Source organism: Topomyia yanbarensis, chromosome 3 (genome assembly GCF_030247195.1).
Source record: "Topomyia yanbarensis strain Yona2022 chromosome 3, ASM3024719v1, whole genome shotgun sequence".
In the NCBI taxonomy this organism is placed as follows: domain Eukaryota; kingdom Metazoa; phylum Arthropoda; class Insecta; order Diptera; family Culicidae; genus Topomyia; species Topomyia yanbarensis.
In genome coordinates this window covers 17,931,761-17,950,380 of record NC_080672.1, presented here as the reverse complement: position 1 = coordinate 17,950,380, position 18,620 = coordinate 17,931,761, and the positions used below count along the sequence as shown (strand labels likewise).

The following is an 18,620-nucleotide window of genomic DNA, read 5'->3' as shown; positions in this document are numbered from 1 at the left end:
AACATCTCTTCTTTTATTTTTAATTTTTTTCTGCGTTCCACCAAGACACTCAAAGAAAAACTACTAAAATCTTACGTTATGGAAACTAAATTTAGTGCGAAGATAGTACGGACCGTTGTGGCTAGTACGGATAGATTAGCAGCAGAAGAAACTAAACGTGACTACTTGCTCTATTTATACGTGAAATTTCATAGTAATTTGCATTTATCCCCGAAGGGATTTTATAACTTCTGTCATAAAATATATTAGTTACAAAACCGAAAACTATTTCTATCTGTTCGATTGCTATCGCAACAATTTCCGTTATGTAAAAGTAATCATAATAAAAACAATAAAACGAGTGTTATTATTTGAGTTTTTGGCCGGAAGATTTGTCGCAAGTGCTTAGCCATTGTACGTGGAAACCTGTTTACGAGGACCCAACTACTTCTTGGAGGGAGGGGGGGGGGGGGGGTTGTTCATTGCTATCTCGTTATTCTTCATTTCCATGTCATCGTAGTTGTTGCATTTATGTTCGCGAATATCTGATTTCTTCCTTTGTTCTTGTCCTTACAAGTGTGAATTTGCTCAATGATGGTACTGGTTGTAGATTTTGAGGTACTTGTCGCAGCTTTTGCTGTTGTCAATATTACCTGAGCAGCTGCCACAAATTTTGTAATTGTTTTTATTGTTTGCCAAATTGTTCTCCATTAAAGAGAAATGCTATATTTTCTATAGTGAAAAAATTCTGGAAATGATCATTGAAGTATAAATAAGAAGCAATACTCTCAATGGCCGGCTAAGCGGAGTTCAAGTTGTACGAATACCATTTTCGAAAACCGATCGCGAGCGACCTTCGTCCATATAGCTAAGATCGTATTGTCTACCAAGACATACCTGATCTTTTCCCTTTCCTACTAATATAATCCCTTTCCCGAGTTGTTCGTAGAGATGTAGAGGTAATCTCGGTCTCTATCAACAGCGAGTGTCTAACTAACATTCCTTCCTTTCCTCGGTAGAACAGCATTGGTCATGGCCGCTGTCGTTATTGATCATTTTTATGAATGTTTTGAGTCAGTGAAACATGCACAGTGAGAAAGATTTGCTCCCCTCAAGCATTATCACTCATTCTATCAATCACGAAGTGACACTAAGGGTAGTCTACCTAAGCTAAGATTTTATTATACGGTCTTTTATTAGGATTATTTAGGATTTCGGACTATAAACAATGACTAGTGGTTTATATTAATGATCTTCAACCTGGGGTCCGCGGAGCCCTAGGGGGCCGTGAAGACGTTGCTGGGGGTCCGCGAGGAACAATATTTTTTCCGAGTGGATATTGAAATTTCATGTCTTGTTTCCCAACAGACTGAAAATGTTATATTGATAACATTCAAAATTGATGTTTAATCGTGGGGGTCCGCAACAACACAAAGAGATTTCTAAGGGGTCCGTGGTACGAAAAAGGTTGAGAACCGCTGATTTATACAACTTAAAACTACGATTTTCGTTAGTGAATAACTGGCAAAATTTATTAGCATTTCACTGTATCAACTTCGCTCCGTAGTATTCCCAATTTCTCAGGTTGGTAACATTAACGAATCCCCACTCCCACCGCTGGGTTTGTTTCCTATGATCACACCTGGCAACGACAACCCTTTTACCGACGAGGTCTAGGCACTGATTCCGGGTTGGCTTCCCGTGAACGATTAGTTTGTTTTCCTAGAAGTAAACATAAAAACTATCAAAAATAATCCCTTTTCTAATACACTGACGACGTTACATACAAAATCGTACTGCCACAGCTGATTTCCCTGTGATTCGTGACAGTTGAATAGAATCACATCCGAATCATCACTGGAAGCGTCCAGGCATTTTTCTACACTGGCCGCTCGGATATCACGATAATAAGTCAGCGTAAAGAACTGGTTATTCTGTGGATGAGTTTTGTTACTGGCACAGCCGAAAACTCCTATTGGTTCTTTTGCCTTGTGGTTCAACGTGTCCAGACAGTAGTTGGTATTAGCTAGACTCTGAACTCGTCCGGATGCGAAAGGTAGTGGATCACGCAACGGATACCGTACCAACAGATCCGGTGCTACGTCCTCTAAAAACCACTTGAAAGGTTTGCACTGTAGCCTTTCACGCAAAGCCTTCTGTTCAGTCAGATCACCAGCGTCTATTTTATCGAATTGAGGATTTCGCTCATAAAGAAACTGTTTGTACTCGTCCATCCACACCTCGGCCACACGTTTAAAGTTTCTGGTAACAAAGTTGACCCCCCTTGGATTAGGGAACGGCGAATAGCCTCGATAGACGTGACCAACACGTGAACAGGGTGCATCCACCATCCTACCTCCGCATTGCCATATCTTGAAACTCAGTTCGTACTGCTCCCCACCCCAGATATCCAATCCCTCATCATACCCGCCAAGCTCCCAGAAGAATTTTGCGCTAATTGCAAAAAGCCCACCGGCCATCACCGGGCTTTCGAACGGTTTTGTGGGATCGCTCAGATCTCCCGGTCGCAGCGGAAGACGCTTATAGTAGAATTTCCAGTCAAAAGCACCTCGCTTTCCCTCGTCTTGTGAGCGATACTCGAACGTATCGTGAACTATCACATCAATAAACGGACACACTGCTGTACGGTAGTCCTCGGCGATCGGTTCTGAAAGGAGGTAAATTATGTCGTTACAGTAAAAAAATGTTGACTGTATTTACCTAGCAAAGGAGGTAGCCAGTTGGTATTAACTTCGGTATGTGAATCCAGTACGATCAGTACATCCCCAGTGGCAGCTTTTGCTCCTGCCAATCTCGCAATGATCAAACCCGATCGTTCCGGCAGGTTGATCAGTTTGACTTTGGGAGCAAGCTCGTTTTCAACAAAATCCTGGAGAGGTGCCCAAAGAAATTTTTTTGAACTATGATCATTGATCAATATTATCTCCTTTAGCAGGTGTGGAGGCGATCGGTTCAACACACTGTAAACTGTTCGAAGAAGCGTGCTCCAGTGTTCGTTGTAGAAAATGATGATCACACTAACATTCGGCAGTTCTTGGAGGTAGCGTTTTTTCCGACACCTGAAAACTAGTGAACACCTGATTTGTTTTTTCTATATGTTTGAGGGCTACTTGACACCATACTTACTGGGGATGTCGAATGTCCGGAACGGAGCGGTTCAGTGCGATCAAATCGCTGATCACAGCCGAATAACCATTTTCTTTGTAGAGCTTTTTATTCAGTTTGATGTCTTCAGGCTTTTGCAGCTTCACTGGTTTCCCGTGTTCCCCCGGGCCGAGCCGTTGCTGCTCGCTCTCGATAAACGCATAGTCATGCCAGTCGATCAGCACACGATCGGCGTTCCGGGGACTGCCATCGAAAAATGACCCGTCACTTGCGTAGCGGTAGTAGAGGCTATTTTTGAAATTCGAAAGACTCTGGTACTTGTGGATGATGAGCACCACGGTGATGATCATGCACGAGAACACAAACAGCAGCTTGAGCGCCCATGCGCCGATGGTGGCTTTGCGGACCTGTAGAACCATAACAAGTTAAAGCAGAACTAGTAAGAATGAGCTGGATTATATAAGACAGAATTTGCATGATAATGGACTGGTTCAAGTGCTTGGAAACGCTAGTGGTTAGCTGAGGTCGTTGAAAGTAACAGCTTTACTTTGGCGCGTTGTTTCAGAAGAGTCTGTGATGCGCAATTTTGTAGAATTACAAAAGAACGTATTGCCTTGGATCAGGTTTTGTCATATATTTTGTAAATAAATTATGGAATTTGCATTTCGATTTCGTCTCATCAGAATCCGGCACTAACTTAGTGACAGGACTAAGCTAGCGCCGGATTGACACTAGCTTCAAAAAACGGTGACACAATTTGTGTTCCTGAGCAAACCCCTAGTCAAGTATATATTTTGTCGAAATTAATAAAATTGAGACATGTTTGAATTGTTGAATGTAGTGAGATTCGAATTCGGTCCAATCTATGTGAAACGTAACAGTTGACAATCAACTATTAACTACGACGCGAAGTGTGACTGACTATCCGCAATGTCAAGAGCGCAAATATTTAAAACATCAACTCACCAGCGCAGTCAATCAGTTAAAATAAACATGATGCACTACCATGCATAACGTAGAGGTATGCAATTCAATGACATCACAACGTAGCGCATTTTCAAACCCCCTGGCTCTGAGGTAGGTACGTGATGTTCTAACAAAATTCTATCACTTATTATCCACTCTTGGTTGTGGCCTTGGCCTTCGGCAATTCTATGTCTCTCCAGTCATGTCAGCAGTGGAGACGATCGCGGATAATGACTACCTACCGTTTTACGATCGCGTCATTCACTTTTTTTCCAGTACGTATGTACTGTGTTTCAGTGCTAACCGACTTAAAGCTTTTCGCTTGTGGAACGAACGTGTTCCGTTGAGCCAACAGGAATGTTGATCGCAACTTGATCATAACTCACAGTTCCATTCAGCAGTTCATCAATAAGCGCGGTTTTTAATAAGAAGACAACGTACGGTGGAGGTTTTCTTTTTCAATTCAATCTACCGAAGCAACTCCACATGACGGCGGACGTACCTACATACGTATACCTATACGCGATACCTGGTCGGCAAATGCTTTTTGTTCTTTATAGTTATTCTTTCTGTTGAATCATGCTGTTTTACTCGATTTATTTGATTATTGTTTTTTGTTGATTAATCTTACCGATGGTTGATTGTGTTTATACACTTCACGCATTTTTCATTGGCGTTTTCAGGAATTTTGCTGTACGGGCCATGGTTTAGTTCGCACAGCGAAATTTATATTTTAACCCATTAATTCAATTCTTTTTTTGATTAATCCAGGGCTGAATACAAAAATGCACTCCAGGATATTTAGTACTTCAAGCATAAACATTAGTGTCATCCACCTTCTTATCATACTCAGAGCCAAGGCTGGAAGAAGTCATTTCAAATGACATTTTTATGCGAAAGTTCGGGAAAAAACCAGCGCGACCGCCACGCTGCAACTGTACCTAAAGCTGTTATGCATGTAAACGGACGAGAGAAAAGCAAAAACGTTCGTGCTGCTGAGCGTGCCTGTTACATGTTCGGGAAAGTTCGGTTATTCGGCTTGCTGCCGTAGTTGGGTTTCGTTCGCTAGCTATTGCGAATGTATGTGAATGGCCCGTGTGTTTAACTTTCATCATCCGTTCCGTTGGAACTGTTGCAAATAAATTTCATAGCAGCGGTTCAAAATGAATGTAGTGAACGACATTCATGGCTTATATTTGCAAGATTGGAATGTGCGGCAGTCCTTTTTTCGCTTGCTATAGGAATGGACTGCAAGCAAAATATTAGAGGTCACATGGTATCGTTGAAGGGAAAGTTGTTGGCCGTTGAAAATCTATAGTTTTGTATATTTACAATGCGCAGAGGGAGGGGGGGGGGTCCGCTGATGCCTCAAAATGGAAATGTTTTCAACTTTTCTGTGATGAGGAGGAAAAAGTTATCCGTTGAAAATCAATAGTTTTGTACATTTACAATGCGCAGAGGGGTCCGCCGATACGTCAAAATGGAAATGTTTTCAACTTTTTGGTAATGAGTTTTAGATTAAAGGGAAAATTGTTGGCCGTTGAAAATCAATAGTTTTGTACATTTACAATGCGCAGGAGGGTCCGCCGATGCGTGAAAATGGAAATGTTTTCAACCTTTTAGTAATGAGTTTTATATTAAAGGGCAATTCGTTGGCTGTTGAAAATCAATAGTTTTGTACATTTACAATGCGCAGGGGAGTCCGCCGATGCGTGAAAATGGAAATGTTTTCAGCTTTTTGGTAATGAGTTTTATATTGAAGGAGAAATTGTTGGCCGTTGAAAATCAATAGTTTTGTACATTTACAATGCGCAGGGGGGTCAGCCGATGCGTGGAAATGGAAATGTTTTCCACTTTTTAGTAATGAGTTTTATATTGAAGGGGTAATTCGTTGGCCGTTGAAAATGAATAGAAGTTGTTGGCCGTTAAAAATCAATAGTTTTGAACTTTTACAATGCACACGGGCAACCGCCAATGTGACATAATGGAATCTTTTTTATGCAATAGTAGCATAATCCGGTTACAGAATGATGGTATTGCAAGACAAAATTTTCGTCATTCTTCTCATTCAATCAGGAAAATATATTGTTTCATTAATAATTTTGTGCCAATATATAAGAAACAATTAAACGAACAAAAATCATCTTTTTCATAATCCAACATTACATTTTAGCATATTTCCATAGTGGAAATCTGAAAAGGATATGTTTTCGATCATTTTTACCGCTACCTTGCAGTATTTTAGTCACATAATAGCGAAAACTCAGTTTGTTTACAATAGCGATTTAGGCCAGTGTTGCCACAATTAAATCTGTACCGAGAGTTCAATTATTTTTTCTATCTTTACTCTTCTATCGAAAAAGGGCCGGATTCTGTACCCAAACAATAACGAGGTTGTTGAAATTTTCCATTCGAGGAAATCAAACCAGACATTCTGACTCGGTTGTTTTATTTGAGCTGGAATTCCGCAAGAACCCAGTAAACTAAAAGGCGGCGCCGTAACTTGCCGTTCACTGTAAAAGTAGTGTGGGAAACCAGTTAGAATTCCGGATGAGTTTGACTGGGTAATGTCAATATCAGCTCCAGCTCAAATTCTCACTGCCACTTTGTTTGCCAACCAAAGGTGGCCAACAGGGTGGCGGCAAGAAGCTGAGATGGGGTTGGAAATATCAATAAGATGCGAGAAACCGGCTTGCAAAAATTCAAATGGAGTACGTCAGAGTAAACGTATGCACTCCGAGAAGATTCATTCAGCTTTTATTAGACATCATCCCTTTGATTTGCTGGAAGCATGTTTCTCGCATATTGCATTATAATGTCAGCTTCAGTTCAAGCTCAATCAGTACCAGCTCCACTTCAGATTCTTGCCATCACTGCTGCCTAACTCAACTGTTTACTGGGATGCATCGCAGGGTTAAATTATTTTACCTTGCTGTCATGTTAAAAATCTGTACCAATCTGTAATTTTTTAAAAAATTGGTAATCTGTACCCTAACAACCCCACGTAGTCTGTACTCTAACAAAAAAAAATTATACACAAACTTTAACCCATATAGTCCAACGATTCCACATATTGTATGGATGATACTCTGAACAGGTCGTTAGGCTCTTGGATCATTAGATGTTTATTAGGGATACCGTACAGAATCTGTGCCAAAAATGCTTCAGAAATCTGTACCTTTCTAGATAAATCTGTACTTGCGGCATCACTGATTTAGGCCCTTATGAAAGATCTATGTAGAAGTGAGAATTGCGTATCAAAAGAAAAATGAAAAAGGAAAAAAAAAAGAAATTGATAGCAGATTGGTGGGCTCTAGCAGATAAACCAAGTTGATTTCGAGTAAATCCTTTCTTGAGCATAATTTTGTTATCTTAGAGATCCGAAAAGAGTTAAGTGGCTGTATCTAGGGACAAAACAAGAATATTTTAAGAGCATCGGTTGATTAAAAAGAAAAAACGCTTTTAATCCACCTAACAGTGTGATGAGACATTTCTTATAACTCTTATCACTCTCTTCGGATATTACATCGTTTGAGAACATTTAGAACTTGATGCTTCGCGATGTTTTTGATAACACATACTACATGGGATAGATCTCAAACCAAATCAATGGGAAAGCGAAAAAATGGCCCATAAACTAGACATACAAACGAATTATTGCTAATGCTCTGTTAAACAAATATCTAAATTCCTTAATCAATACATTGTAGTGGGAAAACTGAATTTTCCTAAAGGGGTTATATATTGTACTGAGCCAAAAAAATCGATTTTTTTTTAATCGACTTGAAGTTTATACTTTACTCAAATTTCCAACGTGACTGAGAAGAAGAAATCAACACTTTTTCTTGAGAAAAGCGATACTAGCATTGACACCATTCAAAGAAAATCAACAGTGAATATTTCCAGACTTGATTTTATTTCCTTTTTAAGAACTATTGTGTTTTTTTACATCCTAGATTGCATGATTCAGTGATCGAAACCCAAAAGTATTTAAAATTATTAAATTAAAATTTGTGTTTGCTATTGAAATTGACAAAATGATAGTATCGCCCCTTTGGCGTTGGTTAATTTTTCGGTCCCACTTATCAGCATTGAAGTATCGCCCTTACGTTTTTTTACAATACCAATTTTACATTCGTAACCCAACTTTGTACCGGGAAACAAGTGCTTTTTGTTCTCTCCGGTGTGGTTTAGTTTTTTCGGTGGTACGAAGGTGCTTGCTGTGGCAGAGGCTGCAGTAAAGCATTACTAATAAACAGTCCCGCGAGTGATAATTGTTACCTGCGATATCAGTTAAAGTAGTGCAGTGAAGTGCGTTATTAAACATTTTTCTTGCCTGAAAGACGGCTTTGTTTAGACGAGCTATATCAGCTCTACTGTGTGAAGGTCACGCGGGTGACGGATAAAAGAAACGAAGGATCAATTCACCTACCAGCTCGTCAGGAACCAACTGGTGAAGTTTTTCGTTTTTTACTTTTCTTATCGATTTTTTTCTTTTTATTGCTTTTGATTTTTTATTTTGATTTAAGTTAAACAGTGCGGTCGAGCGTGTTGCTCCCGCAACAAAATGGAACAAACAGAAGGATCACCCTCCGAAGAGGAATATTATGAAGAAGAACGTATATCTGATACTGAGACAGATAATGTTATGGTCGATCCACTTCCCCCACTTTCCCCCAATGTCTCACAGCCCCCCCGAGTCAAGGTTTACCAGGATGGATCCGCTGGTCCTTGGGTGGTATACTTTCGGCCCAAAAATAAACCGTTAAACAGCATAACTGTTGCACGGGAGCTGACAAAACGTTACTCGGCCGTAACCGAGATTAAAAAGGTTCAGTCAGATAAACTGCGCGTAGTCGTTACTGACTTGAAACAGGCCAATGATATCGTTAGCAATAGCCTCTTTACGCTGGAGTATCGCGTCTACATCCCTTCTCGTGATGTGGAGATCGACGGTGTGGTAAGTGATGCGGGTCTAACTGTCGATGATCTGATGAATGATGGGGCTGGCCGCTTAAGGACCCTAACCTTCAATCAGTTAAGATTTTGGAGTGCAAGCAATTGCACTCAAAGTCCATCGAAGATGGTAATTACTATCCATCAGACTCGTTTCGCGTAACCTTCGCCGGATCTGCACTTCCGAGCTACGTTGAAGTGGGAGGAGCTCGTCTACCTGTACGCCTGTTTGTACCGCGGGTCATGAATTGTTCCAATTGCAAGCAGCTAGGTCACACGGCCACCTACTGTAGCAACAAGCAACGGTGCGGTAAATGTGGGGAACGCCATGCGGATGATACTTGCAGTAGGCCCGCTGAGAAGTGTGTTTACTGTGGGGAGAATCCGCATGCACTTTTGACATGCCCAACGTACAAACTTCGCGCGGATAAACTGAAGCGATCCGCCAAAGATCGCTCCAGACGCTCTTACGCAGAAATGCTTAAAAGAGCTGTTCCACTTATCTCCGAAAACCCATTCGCTCTCTTGCCAACTGACGATAACGCCTCTAACGACCCTTGCGAGGGGCATTCTTTGGCTCCGCTTGGAAACTCTAGGAAAAGACCTAATCAAAACTCACCTGAACTTCCTCGTAAGGGTCCTAGGTTGTCCCAAACAAGGGTACAAAATAAAAATAATTCATCAACTGGAAGTGCTGGTACAAATCCGAAGATAATACCTCCTGGTTTTGGGAAATTGAGATACAACCAGGAGTTCCCAGCACTCCCCGGGGCACCAAAAATCCCAAGTGCTCCAATTTTACAGTCAGAAACTCAACCTAAAACGGGATTCCTTAAATTTTCTGACATTGTGGACTGGATATTCACAGCTTTCAACATTACCGATCCTATGAAAAGCTTGCTGGTTGCTATTCTACCAACAGTAAGAACATTTTTAAAACAGTTGACTGAACAATGGCCCCTCCTTACAGCGATCGTATCCTTCGATGGCTAACTTATTAGACGGAATCAGGGATCTGATCACTGTTTTACAGTGGAACTGCAGAAGTATTATCCCCAAAATTGATTCATTAAAACACTTGCTAAATTACAATCATTGTGATGCATTTTCCCTATGTGAAACATGGCTAACTTCTAATATAAACCTCAACTTCCACGATTTTAACATTATCCGCTTGGATCGAGAAGACTCATATGGGGGGGTACTTTTAGGGATCAAAAAGTGCTACTCCTTCAATCGAATCAACCTCCCTTCGACGCCAGGCATTGAAGTTGTCGCTTGTCAAACAACAATCAAAGGCAAAGATCTTTGCATTGCTTCTATTTACATTCCTCCTCGGGCCATGATGGGATATCGAAGATTCTCCAACGTGATTGAACACCTTCCCTCGCCCCGCCTGCTTCTTGGAGACTTTAACTCTCACGGTACGGGGTGGGGCTGTCTATACGACGATAATCGATCTTCGACAATTCAAGACCTTTGTGACAACTTCAATATGACAATTCTGAACACAGGGGAAATGACACGAATTCCTAGACCACCTGCGCAAGCAAGTGCACTGGACATATCTTTATGCTCGACATCACTACGGTTAGATTGCAAGTGGAAGGTAATATCTGATCCCCACGGTAGTGACCACTTACCAATTGTAATTGCAATCACCACTGGTTCAAGACCATCGACACCAATCAATGTTCCCTATGACCTCACACGAAACATTGATTGGAAGAGCTACGCTGCTGAGATATCCAAAACTATCGATTCAACACAGATACTTCCCCCGGAGGAAGAATATAAGTTTTTGTCCAACTCGATTCTCGATAGCGCGATTCAAACTCAGACGAAACGAGTACCCGACGTGAACACCCAAAAACGTTCTCCCAACCCGTGGTGGGACAAAGAGTGCTCAGACGTGTACGCGGAGAAAGCTGCCGCGTATAAAACCTTCCGGAACGACGGGTTAGTTGCTAGTTATCGAGTGTACGCGATATTAGAAAAGCGAATGAAAAATTTAATGAAAGCTAAGAAACGCAGTTACTGGCGCCGGTTTGTCGACGGGTTAACAAGAGAAACATCGATGAGCACTCTTTGGGGCACGGCCCGACGTATGCGAAACCGAAACAGTACTAACGAGAGCGTGGAATATTCAAACCGTTGGATATTCGATTTCGCCAAGAAGGTTTGTCCGGATTCCGCCCCGGCACAGAAAATCTACCGCGCCGCGTCGCCTTACAATACCGCGAACGAAACACCGTTTACGATGGTGGAGTTCTCACTTGCTCTCTTATCATGTAACAATAAAGCCCCGGGGCCAGATAGAATTAAATTCAACTTATTGAAGAATCTGCCAGACTCTGCCAAAAGACGCTTGTTGAATTTATTTAATAGGTTTCTTGAGGGTAACATTGTCCCACATGACTGGAGACAGGTGAGGGTCATCGCCATCCAAAAACCAGGAAAACCAGCCTCCAACCACAATTCGTATCGTCCGATTGCAATGCTGTCCTGTATCCGGAAGTTGTTCGAGAAAATGATCCTGTTTCGGCTCGACAATTGGGTCGAAACAAATGGCTTACTGTCAGATACACAATTTGGCTTCCGCAAAGGCAAAGGGACGAACGATTGCCTTGCGTTGCTCTCAACAGAAATTCAAATGGCATATGCTAACAAAGAGCAGATGGCATCAGTATTCTTGGATATTAAGGGGGCTTTCGATTCAGTTTCGATCAACATACTTTATGAGAAGTTGCACCAGCATGGTCTTTCGCCAATTTTAAATAACTTTTTGCTAAACCTGTTGTCTGAAAAACAAATGCATTTCTCGCATGGCGATTTATCGACATCACGATTTAGCTACATGGGCCTTCCCCAGGGCTCATGTCTAAGCCCTCTCCTCTACAATTTTTACGTGAATGACATTGACGAATGTCTTGTCAATTCCTGCACGCTAAGGCAGCTTGCAGATGACGGTGTGGTCTCTATTACAGGTCCTAAAGCCGTCGACTTGCAAGGACCACTGCAAGATACCTTGGACAATTTGTCTGCATGGGCTCTCCAACTGGGTATCGAGTTCTCCACGGAGAAAACTGAGCTAGTCGTATTTTCTAGAAAGCGTGAACCAGCGCAACTACAGCTTCAATTAATGGATCAAACTATTGCTCAGGCTTCAACATTCAAATATCTCGGGGTATGGTTCGACTCTAAAGGTACCTGGGGATGTCACATTAGGTATCTGAAACAGAAGTGCCAACAAAGGATCAACTTTTTCCGTACAATAACTGGAACATGGTGGGGTGCCCATCCAGGAGACCTAATCAGGTTGTACCAAACAACGATATTATCAGTGTTGGAGTACGGATGTTTCTGCTTTCGCTCCGCTGCGAACATACACTTCATCAAACTGGAGCGAATCCAGTATCGTTGCTTGCGTATTGCCTTGGGTTGCATGCACTCGACCCATACGATGAGTCTCGAAGTGCTGGCGGGCGTTCTTCCGCTGAAAAATCGATTCTGGGACCTCTCATATCGATTGCTCATTCGATGCGATATTCTGAACCCATTGGTGATTGCAAATTGCGAAAGGCTTGTCGAGCTTAATTCTCAGACCCGATTCATGTCCTTGTACTTCGATTACATGGCACAGAACATCAATTCATCTACATATAACGTCAACCGTGCTCATCTCTTAGATACTTCTGATCCAACTGTATTTTTCGATACATCCATGAAGGAAGAGATTTGTGGAATTCCGGATCATATTCGCCCACAAGTGGTCCCAAATATTTTCTATAACAAATACCATCAAGTCGACTGCGCCAAAATGTTCTACACTGACGGATCAATTCTCGACGGGTCCACAGGCTTCGGTATCTTCAACGAAAATCTTGCTGCCTCATTCAAACTCAATGATCCTGCTTCAATTTACGTCGCAGAATTAGCTGCCATTCAGTATACTCTCGGGATCATTGACACCCTGCCCTCAGACCATTACTTCATCGTTTCGGATAGTCTCAGCTCCATTGAGGCCATCCGTGCGGCGAAGCCTGGAAAGCACTCACCGTATTTCCTGGGGAAAATACGGGAATATCTGAGTGCTTTATCTGAAAAATCTTACCAGATTACCTTGGTTTGGGTCCCGTCACATTGTTCTATTGCGGGCAATGAGAAGGCGGACTCTTTAGCCAAGGTGGGCGCATTAGAAGGCGACACTTACGAAAGACCAATTTGCTTCAACGAATTTTTCAGTATCTCTCGTCAGAGGACGCTCGATAGTTGGCAAACCTCATGGAGCAATGGGCATCTGGGACGGTGGCTACATTCCATTATCCCGAAGGTATCAACGAATGCTTGGTTTAAGGGGTTGGATGTGAACCGGGACTTTATTCGTACGATGTCAAGGATCATGTCCAACCATTACTCGTTTGACGCGCATCTCCGTCGTATAGGGCTTGCTGAAAATAATCATTGTGTTTGTGAGAACGGCTATCACGACATCGAGCATGTTGTTTGGCTGTGCTCAGAGTACTGTGTTGCCAGGTCCCAACTAATAGATTCCCTTCGGGCCCGAGGTAGATCACCCTATGTGCCAGTCCGGGACGTCCTGGCAAGCCGTGACCACCCCTATATTTTTCTTATCTATATCTTTTTGAAAACCATTGATGTCCAAGTTTAATACATTTTACCCTCTCTCATTCACAGTAGAATCGCACCAACCTATCCCTGTATCTACAATATGGCATTGCTTCACGAGTCTTCGGTGCACACTCTTCTTGATAACCGTCTATCCAGAACATCATGACATACCGCACATGCAGATGATATAGAGTGCCAATAATTATCCGAAATATCGACCCTCCCCTCGCCCCTGCGATTACAGGCTGGAAACTACAACACTACAACAAAGTGTGCATATCCGCCACAATGATCAATCAGCAAACGACGATGTCAATTACACAATATGTATCCCACTTCCTACCTTTTTCCTTTACTAACATAAGAGGGGAGCAAGCCGCCCCTAAATACGGCTTTCCCTTCCCCCACTAACATGTGACATGTAATATAAAAAAAAAATGAATTATCGGCCTCGTTAAGCTACAGCATTTGGGCCTAAATAAACGTATTTTAAGATATATAAAAAAAATACCAATTTTACAATTGGTGGGGGTTTGGTGAAAATCGATCTCACTGTCCAAACGGCATAATTCCGAAACCGTAATATTTGAAGTTTTAAAATTATGCAGAATTAATTTTTCAGACAATAGTAACAGAGTTCGTGCCTTTAGCGAATTTGTTGAGACTTTATTGTAGTCATGAATATTAACCTGAGAAAATTCACCATAAATACTTCTTGGACGATATACCGTCAAAATTATTTTATCAAATGAGGCGCCGTTTAATGTTTGTAAAACTCATCGAAGATACTAAACCTCCGAAATTGGCGGTTTCAAAATGATGCTATCTTGACCTTAAATTACTGTTTTTGAATATTTTACCTATGCATATAATTGGTCATACAACAAAAATCAAATGCTCATCAAAATAGATCAGAACCTGCTAGAGTCGAATGGAAAGCGTCATTTTTCATAAATTTCTCTCTACATTCGGAAAGTGTTATCCTCGTTATTAATCATATTACGTTTTCGTCTCAACTCGACGCATTCCCAAAATAAAAACCTATTTTGATCCACCTAGTGGTGCAATTGGGCTTTTCTCATTTGTCCAGACTACGATTCCATGGCTGGTTATGTTCAATACTATGGTGGAAATGAATATTACATGTTCAGTACGATTTGCACATACGTACAACGGATCGACAGCCACGATCTTGAGATACTATGTGATACTGAAACATCGCTTGAAACCAGCGGCGGATCAAGGAGAAAGATCCGGGAGATCCAGGTCCTGCCGAAAATTTTCAACTTGTTAAGAAATTTTAAACTAGTTTTAATTTTAAAGTAGCAACCCCTCACTGCATACTCCCTCCGGGCCGGTATGATTGACGATTTTTAGAGTGATTGCATATCCTTTCTATATGAGAAAGGCAAAAATGTACCAAAGTCCAAAAAATCATTTTTTGTCAAACAGCTCAATGTTTCATGCATTTTAAAGTCATTTGGCATCAAAAATACAAATTTGATTTTGAAAATTTTTCATTTCAGTTTATATGGGAATTTGCTGTGTGATTGCACTCTTCAACTCGTAACTCCGGAACCGGAAGTCCCATCAATTAAAAAATCAATAGCTGCCGATAAGAAGGTTGTAGCTTTCATTTGAGACTAACTTTGTGCAAATCGGTCCAGCCATCTCTGAGAAACAGAGGTCACATTTTTTCCACATACACACACAGACATTTTCCGATCTCGACGAACTCAGTCGATTGGCATATGACACTCGGCCCTCCGGGTCGGGATTAGATTGACGAATTTTAGAGTGAATGAGAAAGGCAAAAACATTTTTAGCAAATGTTGAAAGTTATGCATCTTTTTGGTGAGCAGTTCTATGTTTCATAGGCATTAAATCAATTTTAACTTCGCTTCCTATTAAATAAAGATCCTTATTACAGTACATCTCTACAAAAACGAGCTCAATTTGAAAATAAATCTGAGGATTATGATTGATTACAGAACTCTGGAATTTTCTATTGGAATGTTTTCAGGCAGGAATTTGATATTGATGCAATTAGACAACTGTGAAATCAAGACCAATAGATCAGTTACATATCAGGATCACATTCCGATAATTTATCAAAAGTCCTCATGATGTTTACAACAACAGGTTATCAATCTACGGATCAGATAATTGTTATTGTAAAATTGAATTAAATCAGTCTGCATCAATAAATTTTCAACTTCAATCCAATATTTTTTTTGGTGTGGTGGAGGGGGGGGGGGGGGGGGGTTGTATGGTGTTAAACCCCAAAACCTTCTCTTGGCTACGCCTTGTAGTTATTTATTTCGCTTTTCATTTTCCGATATGTTTCAGATCGATCCGATGGTCATAAGTTAGAAAAATTGCAGTCAGAAGGTTCGCACAAATGAACATTTTTTCATTGATAAGTTATCAAGTTCCTTCCAGACAACTTGGAAGTGTTCGGTGATTATTTCTAGCGGTTGTAGATAGAAAAATGAAATACAAAATTCGTTTTATCGTAATAATGTTTGGCTTATTTCAATGGATTATTACTATATTGAACAATAAATAGGCGACAAAAGGTAATCCACAAACAACAATCCATAACTTTTAAAGTATTCAAAATAGATATTTAAAGTCTTCAGTAAAGTTATTCGCAAAAGTAAGAGCTACAAATTTGCTGAAGACGTCATTTCGATATAATCACTTCCAAGAAAATTTGTGAAAATATCTCACTCATAGGGGGATTAATTAGCAAAAGCACAATACCAAAAGAAAGCGCATATTACCTCCATTAAATTCTCCGAAGATACTATTTACCTAAAATAAGCCGTTTTGGCGTTAATAATAGATTACATGTTTTTGGTCATATTTCTGGCAATGGGAAATGATAAAAATCTTTCGTCCGCATTTAATTATAAATATCTCTTTTGATAATAGTCCGATTTCAACAATCTATAGCTTGTTCGAAAGGTATTTGTTAAAGCTGTCTAAAAACATATAAATTGTTAATCTGTATTGTCAATTTTGGCAGATAATTCAAAAAAACTGCAAGAAACGCCATTTTTACGCATTCAAACATTCATATCTTGAAAACTAAGCATCAGAATCAAAAACAAATTAATAGCGTTCATACTGTTTTTTAGTTCTTTCATTTAAAATTGGTTTGGATAAGATCGGTTCAGCCATTGCTGAGAAACACGAATGAGAATTTGTCCGTTACATACACACACACACACACACACACACACACACACACACACACACACACACACAGACATTGTCCCAAATCGTCGAGCTGAGTCGATCGGTATATAAGACTCGGCCCTCCGGGCCTCGGAAAAAATCTTGAAAGTTTGAGCGAATTCTATACATTTCTTTTATAAGAAATGTAAAAATATATTTCTCGATTTTGTCAATGTCCCCGTTTTATCAGCCTAAAATTCACCAATGGGCTGATAAAAACGGGTCTTCACTGTATTACCATTATAAATCACAAAATGGTGGAAACTCGTCAACCGTTATACCGAAATGAATAAAAAAAACTGGAGAAAGTAGCTACTTGAACAAATTACATTACTGTACTTAAAATTAATCGATAAAAGTCATATTGCGGAAATTGTTCGAAAAAATACATCACAGATCGTACAATAAGCATAATATATTTTACGATGCAGGGAAAAACATATTTCTGCCAAACCTTCTGCAAATAACCTTTTCATCCGTTTTTTTCGCATAATTGCAATTTGCATGTCAGTAAACAGTGTAGGCGGCAAAGCTTGTTGTTGCGCAAAATTTAACTATTATTACTTAACTATTGATTTTCAATGGCCAACAATTACCCCTTCAATATAAAACTCATTACCAAAAAGTTGAAAATATTTCCATTTTGACGAATCGGCGGACCCCCCTGCGCATTGTAAATGTACAAAACTATTGATTTTCAACGGCCAACAATTTCTCCTTCAATATAAAACGCATTACCAAAAAGCTGAAAACATTTCCATTTTCACGCATCGGCGGATCCCCCTGCGCATTGGAAATGTGAAAAAACTATTGATTTTCAACTGCCAACAATTTCCCCTTCAATCTAAAACTCATTACCAAAAAGTTGAAAATATTTCCATTTTGACGAATCGGCGGACCCCCTGCGCATTGTAAATGTCAAAACATTTGATTTTCAACGGTCAACAATTTCCCCTTCAATATAAAACTCTTTACTGAAAACTTAAAAAAAACAATTCTATTATGACGCATCGGCGGACTCCTCTGCGCATTGTAAATGTACAAAACTATTGATTTTCAACGGCCAACAATTTCCCCTTCAATATTCTGGTTGCAGTTGAAAATCGAACTTCGAACTTGCGCCTTTTGTTTTTTGTGTACATGTTAGAGAATCAACTTGCCCATCATCTATACCAGATGCGCTTTAGTTGGGCAAGAGCTAAACAGGAGAAAAATCGAAAGGCGCCAGTTCACTATTTCGATTTTCAACTGCAACCAGAATATAAAACTCATTACAAAAAGGTGGAAATAAATCCATTCTGACACATCGGCGGACCCCCTGCGCATTGTAAATGTAGAAAACTATTGATTTTCAACGGACAATTTTTTCCTCCTCATCACAGAAAAGTTGAAAACATTTCCATTTTGAGGCATCAGCGGACCCCCCCCCCCTCTGCGCATTGTAAATATACAAAACTATAGATTTTCAACGGCCAACAACTTTCCCTTCAACGATACCATGTGACCTCTAATATTTGGTTGCAGTCCATTCCTATAGCAAGCGAAAAAAGGACTGCCGCACATTCCAATCTTGCAAATATAAGCCATGAATGTCGTTCACTACATTCATTTTGAACCGCTGCTATGAAATTTATTTGCAACAGTTCCAACGGAACGGATGATGAAAGTTAAACACACGGGCCATTCACATACATTCGCAATAGCTAGCGAACGAAACC

The 18,620-nt window shown here is 40.5% G+C and overlaps 1 protein-coding gene across 1 annotated transcript in view; it reads right to left on the bottom strand.

Annotated features, from left to right (window-relative positions):
- Nucleotides 1–1,483: 1,483 nt before the first annotated feature.
- The window catches only part of LOC131689838 (N-acetylgalactosaminyltransferase 6-like), a 35,275-nt gene continuing 18,138 nt past the window's right edge, over nt 1,484–18,620 (bottom strand). The window contains exons 2-5 of the mRNA XM_058975159.1: nt 3,127–3,512; nt 2,701–3,059; nt 1,767–2,647; nt 1,484–1,701 (exon numbers count right to left, since the gene is read on the bottom strand). Coding sequence (XP_058831142.1) covers nt 1,522–1,701; nt 1,767–2,647; nt 2,701–3,059; nt 3,127–3,512 — 1,806 coding nt within the window. The 3' untranslated portion in view covers nt 1,484–1,521. The remainder of the gene's footprint in view (nt 1,702–1,766; nt 2,648–2,700; nt 3,060–3,126; nt 3,513–18,620) is intronic.